The 11,412-nt window shown below is 44.8% G+C and overlaps 3 protein-coding genes across 3 annotated transcripts; 1 reads left to right on the top strand and 2 right to left on the bottom strand.

Moving 5' to 3' along the window:
• Positions 1 to 476: 476 nt before the first annotated feature.
• Positions 477 to 2,087, top strand: PtA15_11A603 (uncharacterized protein; the record flags this gene model as incomplete). Its single annotated transcript, XM_053161529.1, has 5 exons — positions 477 to 559; positions 631 to 709; positions 800 to 1,001; positions 1,065 to 1,332; positions 1,427 to 2,087. 5 exons carry the CDS (start codon positions 477 to 479, stop codon positions 2,085 to 2,087), a joined length of 1,293 nt encoding a protein of 430 aa, XP_053025466.1.
• A 404-nt stretch (positions 2,088 to 2,491) lies between these two features.
• On the bottom strand, positions 2,492 to 5,165 carry PtA15_11A602 (uncharacterized protein; the record flags this gene model as incomplete). The annotated part of the gene is made up of 10 exons (XM_053161528.1): positions 2,492 to 2,527; positions 2,786 to 2,872; positions 2,958 to 2,990; positions 3,136 to 3,396; positions 4,027 to 4,034; positions 4,134 to 4,456; positions 4,529 to 4,586; positions 4,665 to 4,771; positions 4,882 to 4,900; positions 4,976 to 5,165. 10 exons carry the CDS (start codon positions 5,163 to 5,165, stop codon positions 2,492 to 2,494), a joined length of 1,122 nt encoding a protein of 373 aa, XP_053025465.1.
• Positions 5,166 to 5,801: 636 nt separating this feature from the next.
• PtA15_11A601 (uncharacterized protein) lies at positions 5,802 to 7,606 on the bottom strand (the record flags this gene model as incomplete). The annotated part of the gene is made up of 4 exons (XM_053161527.1): positions 5,802 to 5,970; positions 6,076 to 7,124; positions 7,198 to 7,352; positions 7,423 to 7,606. 4 exons carry the CDS (start codon positions 7,604 to 7,606, stop codon positions 5,802 to 5,804), a joined length of 1,557 nt encoding a protein of 518 aa, XP_053025464.1.
• Between the last annotated feature and the right edge of the window lie 3,806 nt (positions 7,607 to 11,412).

Raw genomic sequence — 11,412 nt, 5'->3', positions numbered from 1 at the left:
AAGGGGGAAGTGGATCTGGCCCGAGGTGAGGTGGACCTGCCCTTGTTCTATGTATCCTTTGTCAAAGGTATTTTTAGATGAATGCCATCATCATACATAATATCATTGTCATGTTTACATGAATGCATCGATGGAGTCATCCGGATGGATGTTCCAAAATCCCCACTAAATAGTCCAAATATCGAAAGTGAGATGTACATATTCATAGCATTAGCAGCCAAACATACTTACAAACGCTACATAACCCTCAACGGTGTTGTCAAACAGAAGCACGATGTTGGCGGAGACTCTAAAGAGAGTGGCACGCTGAAAATAGAGATGAGTTCAAGGGAGGTCACTCCCGGACAACCTTGAAGTGCACCCGGAGAGGCTTGAGTTACATAGGCGATTTTACACCCTGCTGCGGCCGGGCGGGGGGCCAAGGATGCTTCTTAAAGAACAGTCTCTCGGAAGTTCCTTCAAAAAGATTTGCAAAAATGGACTTACAACTCAAACCGGCGGGAAGGCGACGACGCACTCGAATCAACCAAGCAAACCAGGATACCATCAAGTGTTTGATGTAAGCTTAACTTCTTCCGCATGTTCGCCAAACCTTTTGTGATGACATATTGTCAAACATGCTCGGAACAGATGCCAAGATAGCTTTGCTAGATATACTTGCCCGAATTGTAACCTGCGCTACTGCAGTGTAGAGTGCTTCAAATCACAAGTTGCGTATCTCCCCAGAAGACACGCTCGGTTTTTATTTTGTTATCACATGCTCTTTGAGTCTGACAGTTATGCATTCGGAATGGTCCAGTCACATTCAACATGCTCAGAATCGTTCTATAAGAACGCTTTACTGGAAGACATCCAGCTTGATGGATCGGCCGACGGCGGAAGCCAATCCCAAGCAGCCATGCTGGAAATGTTACAAAGGATCGAGGCCGGCGGACCGCTTTCGGATGAGGATGAAAATGGTAGTGATGCCGAGTCGCTCGAGTTGACAGCAGACCAACTGAGTAAGTAGAAGGGCTATCATAGCCAGATACCATCAATCCTGATTGCTCCCCCCCTAAAAAAAGATAGGCTGTCGAAGGACGAGCTGTTGGGATTTTTAACGGCGGAACAAATAGAAGAATTCAATCGGAAAGTCTCGAATGGCGACCTGGACCCGACCTTCATCCAAGCCACCATCAACTCACAATGCCAGGACCCATGGTGGCTTGATCGTCAACCAGATCAATCGAATCCAAGCTCACCATCCACAGTTGATCTGCTCGACCAATCTGTCTTGCCTGCCTTACCTGATCGCCTCAACCCTCAGTTATTTTATCATGTTTTTTCCTTGACGTTGAGTGCCATTTCCATTCCTGCCCCCCCCCCCCCACACACACACACGATACCATCGTTCCAGTATTTATGGTATGCTTCATCACTTTTATAGGCTTGGATACGTATCTCTACTCCGACATTATGGGCTCAGGAGTCTATTCGAAGCGACGCAAGAAGATCGCATTGATCTTCTATCTCAGCTCCCGAAGTTCTTACCAATTTTATTTGACAGTGATTTAAGACTGGAGTCGATAACCGACTGTTTCGGCCTATTCTTGAAGAAGCTTCCGAACATGGGACCTGAATCAATACCCTTCTTGATCAAAGATCTGCGGTACTTATTTCCTGACTCCCAATCGAAACCCAAGAAAGCCCTGATCGTTGAAGTCACGACGGATGGCAATCCGATTCCTTCTAGAGAGACATGGTGTTCCCTGGCGCTCTCGGATTTATACCGGTTTTTGAACACTCATGGCTGGGGATACAGTCATCCCAAGTGCAATCGGAAATCAATCTTGAAAAAGCTGCTCTTTTTCATCTCGTTTTCTATCGACTCCACACGGCTCAACAGATTTAGTCAAGAAATTGACAATGATGAATCTCGCCTTGAGTGTGATCTTCGATCGGACGACAACGATGATACTTTGAATCCAGATCAGCTTCCATTTTCTGATCTCTTGGTTGGAAATCCTTCCAGCAACAGCTACCATTCAGACCTCCCTAGAAAGCCCCCCAAAATCATTGAAACTTCCAGTACTGATAACAACGATTAGAAGGGGCATGAGTGGAGACCATTCTTACGATCGCTTACCAATGTAGTAATTGTTAATTATTGTATTCAGGTTACCAGTGGATAGTTCTTGCAATTCATATTGCAATTTTTGTGTTATTGGATCCCAGATTTCCTCCTAGTCGCGTTGTGATTTTACATACATCCAAACACCGCATTTGGATGTCATTTCAACCGATGCTCGAGAAACTTGAAGTGTTAAATGTCGAATCAATTTCCATGCATAATAAACTATGCCTGCCTAGGGAATAATTAGCTCCAAATAAAAGACGAGGTTATGGTAGTATCTGATGAGCTGATTGGTATTACAAAAGGAGTACAAAGGCTGGGATCTATGTGACAATAGGGAAAGGCTTGCTAAGAAACCGCTATATAATGTGTTGCCGATTATCGGCGTTCGAAGATACTCGATCTACCCATGAACTGCACCACAACAAAAAATGAAGAAAATTAGTGCTGGGTGATTATTACAATCCGGATCGAACAAAAAAAAAAGTTTAAGGTTTGCTGAAAACTAGCTTACCACGATTGCAAAGTCCATAATCCATTCTATTGTTTCGGAAGTATGAAAAAAGCGTGAGAAGTTAAAAATTTTGAACTGAGTTTAGAGGAGGTGATCGAAAACTGAATGTGCACGGCAGAGGAGAAAGAAGGCTTGCCTCCGACTTCAAGGTAGCTAACGATTACTTGACGCAGTTCTTTATTTTGGATCTTAGAGACTGCCGGACTAGTGATCAGTTTGACGGGGACAAACGAGTTAAAATATATCTGTAAAGTGCATAAGGGAAGTCAAGGACGAGAGATGGCTCGCTCACGATAGACCTGTGCTCCGTTTGATTCCCGAAAGACAGACACTGAACAGGACGGCATCGAACGCATAATGCATCTGTTTACTTCCCCGTCCCAAAAGAATACATGTTTATATCAGCACATACAAACCAGAAAAGTTCGAAAAATGGAATGCTTGAAGTGGCTAGTTTTCTCGGCGATTTTAGTTTTTGGGGTCAAGGAGGGATGATATAAAAACTGACAAAGCTCGATGTTGAAAATCCCATCAGACCAGCCACGGGTAAAACGATATTGATGAAGTTTCCGATCATCTTGCGTGTACAATCGGTTGGGGAATTGCGGGGGTTGGGTGATTTCTGAGTTGTTAACGAGAAATCGCGATGGCAGTTCTTGGTTGGTTTTGATTCTGGCGGCGTGCAGGTGGTCCGGACTCGGTTGTGTTGAAGATAAATTCTAAAACTTGTCGCCACGGCGAGGTTGTTGCTGTCCGGCGAGACCCGAGTCTATGACCCGGACAGCGAGCCACAGGGTGATATCCGCTGCAGCCTCAGGAACATATCCGCTGACACGTTGCCAAGACTGGTTTCCCCGCCACTTGTTTGAACTTTGCATGCTTTTCCTCCCATGTTCAGCGTTTCCCTAGTCCTTATTCACGAAACATGCTTGATTGATCTCAGTCAGCTTCCTTGGACGCCATGAGGCATAGCTACAAGTGAAGTTTGTTCAAATCTTCCGATTTTAGGCTACATAGTACCAAGTCCGGGGTCTTACACCCCTGCTGAACATGCTCCACTGAAATATACATGGGCCCGTTGTTAACACGGCACACCGCTGTTCAATCGCAGAGCCTGTGTTGAGAAAATATCAAGCTAAACTTCAGGCATCTGGTCACGATTGAATCCAAGATTCACCCAGGCCAATTATCATGGATCAAGGCAGGGGATGCTAAGATAAGCTGAAATATCCAGAGCAACAATTGTCTAATCGCCCACTCTTTAAACTCCGAAGACACAAGAGACCAGGCAACAGATGGATATGAATGAAATTTCGAGAATTGTTTATTAAGACATTCTTTAAGATTGTACAGGTTACAATGTGACTTCTCTGACTCCATCCTTGTCAGCGACGCGTACCTTAAAGGCTATTGTGTCCAAATGATGGGAGAACACGATTTTCAGCAAGTGGTAAGGTGACCGGCCATGATTATGTGTTGATAAGAGACTAAAGAGACTACACTTACTTCCCAAATTGACGATAAATCGAGTGCTCAACTCATCGATGCATCGTTTGAGCAATTCCAAGCCTTGCTGAAGGTCCATATCCGGACGATGGAATCTGTCCATCGTACTGAGACAAAAATAGGCGCCGTAGCCATGGGCAGCGTAAGGTACCTGGGCCATCGTTCCCAGGTAGTCGATCCAATAGAGCAGCGGCACTGCTTCAGCAGTGTCGAAGCCGCCCAGGAGCAAGTTGACCGAGTAGGCGTTCCGGGACCTGAGCGAGGAGGCTAGCTGGTTACGAGTCCAGGAGGCGGCTTCGTGAGGTAGAAGATCTACGTGATTCCTTGATTTTGACCATCATTAAGAGGATCAGTAATGACTTCAAGGAGCAGAAAGGGTCTTAGTAGTAACTCACCTGATTCCATACAGACGCAAGTTACGTTCGACGTACTCCGCAAATTGGACGGTGTCTCCTAATACACAGACCAAGCGGAAAAAAAGACCATATCAGTTCTCGATCGTTGCGAGATTTAAAACAAGACGCATTCAACCTGGTTCTCCGGAGTAGGCCATCACGACATGCTTCGAAACGACCTTTTGTTTGTCTGCGTTTGCTTTCATCCTCACGATGCTTCGATTAGCAGACGAATCGGATGCACTATTCGATTTATTTTCCAGTCAAACAATCAAAGTATCCGGACGTCCGATCAGCCATCTTCAGGGGACAATGGATTGCTGGGTTGGAAAAGTATTGAGGGAAGGACGAACAAGATCACGTAGTCTTTACCTGCGCGCGGCATGGGACGCACATCAGCCCAGGAGTTCTCCGACCAATACTGACTCTTCTGCGATTTTTGCTTACCAGTAATTCCGAATGAGCACTCCATAATGATTGCTGTTGTTTCCAGTTGAAGTGACCAAGAAAACTTGCGGAAAGCTCGAAGACCGGTAGCCGATGACGTTGGCTGACTGGCTCTCGAGCGAGTTGGGTTGGCGGGATAGGCAGTGACAGGCCAGCGGTGAGCGGGTGTCACAGATCGATCACCGCTCATTTCAGTCGCTGGCACTCTCGAACTTAGCCCAAGTCCCACCCTTCGCGCCTCCTCGGAGAGGCTTGTTAAGCTCGGGCACTCTCCGGATAGGCAATGTCACATCACACCATATCACAATGCCTCAGGATTTTCGCGAATTAAAAGGAAAGTTGATCAAGTCGAACGAATGCAGCTGCTGCTTGCCTTGATCTTCGAGGTGGAGGAAATGATCAAAACAACAGAAATCTTTCGGAATTGAGTTTTTTTTGATAAAGACTGTCTCCTTTGATTCCTTTGGGCATTTTGTGCCGAAGCCACGAAAAGAAGGGACACAAACCAAGATTTTTATTTGTTTTGTAAAAGGCTCAACAATATGGGTGCTTTTGCTTTGAAGATATGGGGTACATACAAGCGCTTTCCGGAAAATAGTCAAGATGGATAACTTGCGCACACAACTTAGTAGCCACAGTCAAATGATTAATGAATGTACCGAGGAATAAGGCTATTAATAGTAAAATGATTGACGCATAGTAGGATCGGATACATGTTATAATTTAATAGACTGTTTGGAAAAAGATTAATGGTGGACGGAACAATGAATACGGGTGAGAATTTCGAAGTGCTGGATGGATTATAATATATACACCTTTAAGAGAGTCATTGAATCTTTCTGTGCTTGGATGCTCTGTTGGAGTACACATTTGGCTTGTGCTCTATCTTTGGCATGCCTTTATTTTGTTCAGGGTTCTGTAGCAATTTGGCTTTGAGGAGTTTCGTGTTCCTTCCATGAGCATTGTCGTGCGTTTTGATATGCTGCTTCAAGTTACTGGGATTGACGAATAAAAGTTTTTCACATAATTAGCCTTTAAATCAAGAAAGTTTTTCTTTTTGCTTGGGTTCGAATATATTGGAAGCCTTAAATTGAACTTACTCAGTTCTACCGAAGAATCGTTCGCATATTGGACATTTATGAGGCTTTCTATCTTCGTGAGTGGCCCAATGTCTTTTGAGATGCTCTGATCGCTGGAACTTCCTTCCGCACACCACTTGGGTGTTTTTACAGATGAGGCGGCAGACAAATTTTCCGTCGGGCGTCTTGTTCTCCGCCGCGGCTGAAGATTTTTTCGGAGGATCATCAGAGGGATCATCGGAGTCGTGAGAGGGTGACAGGGCTGAGCGCTTGCGTTTGGTGCCGATAGAATCGGTCTTCGCCAGAGGCCCAGTTGCAGCGGAAGTTCTACGCTTCGGTCGTTTCTTCTGCACGGTGTCTTTTTTCAGTGGTTGAGGAGCCGGAGGGTAGTTGATGTTCTCGTCACAGAAAACACCGTGGCTCTCCCAGTTTCCGGGTAAAAACGAGGCTTTTCCATAGGCGCTATGACTCGGTTCAACAGCGGGGTCTTTCGGTTTCGCGCTCGGCGTGGGATGGCCCAGCAAGCTTGTAGGCTGAACACACCTCGTCGTAAACACCTCGCTCTGCGTAAAATGACCATCTAGTCGGGCTCGCGGCGGGGCAGACAAAGCCGAAGACCAAGGGTAGTTATCCGTCGCTGTCCTATCAATCGGAATAGTGCAATTGGCGGTAGCTGCTGAACCAGCTGTAAATTGGAAGTCTATGGATGGCTCGATTTGCAGGGGGCCCATCCCTTCCTGTGGGACGAGTATCCCATTAGACTGGTGATGGTAGGGAGGCATGTATTGCAGGGGGAAGTTGCTACGGTTGTCTATTTCGGCAGCGGATTTGGGTGATTCTTTTGCTTCGATTCCAGGTTGGTCAAGGTGAGAATAGAGCGAAAATCCTTCGTTGGGTGAATACCCACAACCATAGGATAGCGAAAGGGGCGGCTCTGCGGCGGAGGGGGAAAAGCCCAATCCATCTAATGGGTATCCTGCGGTACACGGTCGTGACGATGAAGGAGACAGTGAAGACTCGTAGCCGACGGAGGCAGCAGAGAAGAGGAAGTTGGAGGATGCATCGGTACACTGTTTTTCAGTACCAAAAAAAAATCTGAGATAAGTCACTTATTCTTACTCCCAACAGAGGGAAGCGACAAACTTGTCCGTAAGCTCCACCGGTGTCTTCACTTTTGAATGCGATACTCTCTAGCGCATTGTGAGATGGGTCCTGTGGTAAAGCGATGGGAAGGGAATAAATGCTTGACAGGGACCGGTTTGGATCATCTAAATGCGGAAGAAGGATTTCGCCCGGGCCTTGCATTGGATCAAAAAAAGAAAGGTTAGTGATGGCCATGATTGAAGCTACTGTGACCGCTCAACTTACCATAGTGTGCATTGAAGCCACTACAAAATGACTTGAGATCAAAACTTGATATGTCATCCGCACTCGGGATCGTCACCGATGAACTCTCGTGAGATAATGAGCCCGGGGTCAGCTCAGCCCACGTGTCAGGATAGATTGGGGTGGAGTTACTCTTTCCTAATAAGAGAGGATTAAGGTGTGCCATATCTCAAAAATAAAAAATAAAATAGAAATATTATAAAGGGATATACGCTGCTTGGTCAAGGAATATTCTTTTCCGAATATATAACAAACAAAGAAAGGGTTGTTCAGGAAGTGGACTGCAATTATGAAAAGGATGGTGGATGTGTTTCTGGTTTTTGATCTGAAAAGGTGGAGGCGTGCGGCAATTTTAAAATGAGGGTAGGGCACCCTTTCGGATGACTAATGTGTTTGTTAAGTGACTGAGCGAGATATGTAGAGTGACTGAGGGCAATGTACAGCTGATTGGATTTTTTTTTTGAGTTTTTGTTGAACCTTTTTGATCATGCAAGCTTAGTAGCGACGAGGAAATTTGGAAGCTCAGTGGTCAAGTACCCTACTATGTACCTTCTTGTTGAACACGCGTCGAGCACACAGATTATTACCCGATATGCAGAAGAGGCAGATTTCATCAGATGGTCGATGGTTAGCCTTTCTCGAAGAATATATCATTATGCACCTGGGTTTTAGGCTGGCTCTACCTCGCCTTTCGGTTCGCTCTAGTCATCTCACGACAGGCTCAGTCGCATTCCACACCACAGATGCTTAGGGCCATTCTACTACAACATCGCAGCTAAACATTGTACATAGAACGGACGCTCAATGCTTCGCCTTTTGATTTCGCTCTAGTCATCTCACGACAGCACCAGTTGCATTCCACGTCACTCAGAAATGGAATAAGCCGGAATTTACGATACACTTCAACCCTTAGAGTATCTCCAAAGCAGCCGCTGTTGCGCGACCTGAGTCCAACTTTGGCAGGCCGGAAGGTGTTTTTGGCCTCCAGCGGAGCTCTAACTTAGCTAATTCCCTCCTCCTCGGGGGAGCGAAGCGACCTTCGAAGGAGGGACTGCGCTATGTGGACCCCGCGGCCTGAGAGAATTGTGACGTTTGGTGGGGACTAATTAGAATCAATCCCTCATGAGCCTCTGCACCATTTTTGATATTAGCCCGGTTCACATTGGATTTTTCAGGCCATTTTTATCCATTTTATCATTATAATTAATCATTTTTTTCAAGTTGGTCAGATTCTTCTGAAACCACTTTTCCTGATGATTGAAAAATTTGTCGAAATTTTATGATAAAATCAGATAAAAATAGATTCAAAGTTGCCAACGTGAACCGGGCTATTGTTTACATTTCTGGGACGGCCCAAGCTGTCACTATCTTTCTACTATTTTTTCCCATCCTCAACACCTCTTGTTGAGCTGCAATCAGAGTTGTAATATCATGGATTTCAGATTCTGTACAGTGCAACATGTGTGATACGGGATATAGCCAACTAATGAAGTTGCAAAAAAAGACATTTGACTATCATTACATATCCCTAAAAATATGACAATAGGTGGAAAGATTCTCCTTGATGTTGTGCATCTTTTGTCCCCCTACAACTCAATCACATTATGATGTGATGTGATGAAGCTACACAGGATTGAAAAAAGGCCAAGTTGCTAATTCTCTCAGGCTGCGGGGTCCACTTAGTGTATTAGGGGGGTTCACAATACAATAAAAATAAAACTTTAGAGCCAATTTTAAGGCCTTTACAGACAATTTTTTAAAAAATGAAGAACACCCTCTGATTGCCAGGGGACACCTTATCCTGTACATCCTGCCATATTTCTAAAAAGTTGTTGATAAAGGCCTTAAAATTGACTCTAAAGTTTTATTTTTATTGTATTGTGAACCCCCCTATTAGTTCCTCCTTTGGAGGGTCCCTGCAGGATCGCGTCCCCCCTCCAATAGAGGGACTTAGTTAAGTTAGAGCGGAGCTGCTGAGAGAGCTGCCAAGATGAGCGGGTGTCAATCAAAGCTGCTGCAATCTGGATAAGTAATGTGCCATTCATTAAGTCCCATCCTACGGTAGTCGACAAAGTCACTATGACATAACTTACCATAGACATGGGACACTCCAGGACCCTGGAAACTCCCAAAGTAGGTGGATAATGTAAAGTATGAATTGTTTCATTTTTTTGCAAAATGGTAGGCATGAATTGGTATGAATGGGCTTTGTAAACCCAAGAGGCTAGGCATCAAACATGGCAGAAATGTGTGAAATCTCTGCCAAAATTTGGTCTACTACCCGCAGAAACCGGCTTTTTGTCCGGGTTTTGGGGTTTTCTGGGGGGACTTTGCCTCAAGACACATGAAAATGTATGAATTGGCCCCAAAAAGACTGATTTGGGATTTTACATTACCCACATTTATAGGGGGTTTCCAGGGTCCTGACACTCCCATGTTACTCGACTCAGCAGCAAATTGTATTTACATAATGCATGTATATAAATACAACTATGTTTCTCTCTTTTGTATATTTAGGGTTCTCCAAGTTGAAAATTTACAAATGTGACATACTGCCATACACACTTTTTTGCAGGGAAGCATTTGACAGTCCCTGAAAATAAGGTTGTCTTCATGAAATATGCCACTTTGTTGCAACTTTGAGAACCCCAATTCTCATTCATTCCTCTCTGTTCATTCACTCAAAATATACATACTCTCACTGTTGGGCTCCAATAAAATCTGCCCTTGGCTGCTTGGGCCTGTATTGGCAGTGTGGGATTCACCCTCGCCCAAATCAACAGTCCGTAATATGGACTGCTGTGACACATTGGTGACAGCTAGGGACACCTGTTTGCAGGCTGCTGAAGGTGATCCAATCCAACCCCAGACCATTGTAGATGCTGAAATTAACACATTCCCTCCAAGGAGGTTGTGCAAAGCACAACCTCTGCAGGAGGGACTTGCCCGCAAGGGGTGATCTATGGCAGGGGAGGAATTTGATTTTCTGAGGAAATCCCACTTTTGTTTAGTAATCTCACAATTTCTCCCTCATCTTATCAAGTTAATTCTCCCTTTTTCAGTATGTAACACCATGGGAGTTTGCTTGGCACTTGCGTGCAAGTGCCATTGCACAATGTTGTTTAAGAACCCTGTTAGATACATCCTGAAACTTGAGCCTCAATGTATGCTGAATTCATGATGAATTTATGTTTAACTTATGCTCAATTGAGCTGAAGGCACTTTGGAAAGGAGTTGAATTCAATTGAAAACCAGCTCCAACTTGACTCTAGTTATTACTGGAGCTATTTTAGAACACACTTTCAAAAATTCAACTACCGTGCAAAGCAATATCAAATACTTGGCAGAAACAAGCTATTTACCAAGGGAATCATATATTTCTAGAGCTGGCCCCTATCATCTGTTGGCGAGTACTTGGCACCCGCGGGCAGGTACCTGTGGAAGTGCGCAGGTATCCGCCGGGTGCGGGTGCGGTTGTCCAGTCTGGGTCCAAATTCAGGCAGGTACCTGCGCACAAATCACTATTCTGTACAGCTCTGCTTGCCCCTAGTGCCCATTGGCGGGTACTAGGTACCTGTGGGTGGGTACCCGTGGAAGTACGCAGGTAACAGCCAGCAGGTGCGGGTGTCCATTATGGCTCAAAATTCAGGAAGGTACCTGCACCCACTGCGCGTACCCGGGTGCAAAGTGCCAGCTCTATATATTTCATTATATCATGTGTTTATCATAAATCACAAAAAGCTCAAGATATGTTAGTGGTACACAAAAAGATACACATGTAAGTTTGTGGGACACATTCTTTAGTTGCTGAATTTTTTTCACAAAATATTTGAAGTTCTGGGAAAATTCCAGTGGAAAAAACCTCATATTAATCAGGAGATGTGTATGACTTCAGAGAATATCCCCAAAATCATTTGTGTACATATGGCTGAATGTTATAAACAATTTTGTAAGGGTCTACCTAATCCCCTG

The sequence above is a fragment of the Puccinia triticina genome, chromosome 11A (genome assembly GCF_026914185.1).
Source record: "Puccinia triticina chromosome 11A, complete sequence".
Taxonomy (NCBI): Eukaryota; Fungi; Basidiomycota; class Pucciniomycetes; order Pucciniales; family Pucciniaceae; genus Puccinia; species Puccinia triticina.
The sequence above is the reverse complement of the archived record's forward strand: the minus strand, read 5'-3'. Positions and strand labels throughout refer to the sequence as shown.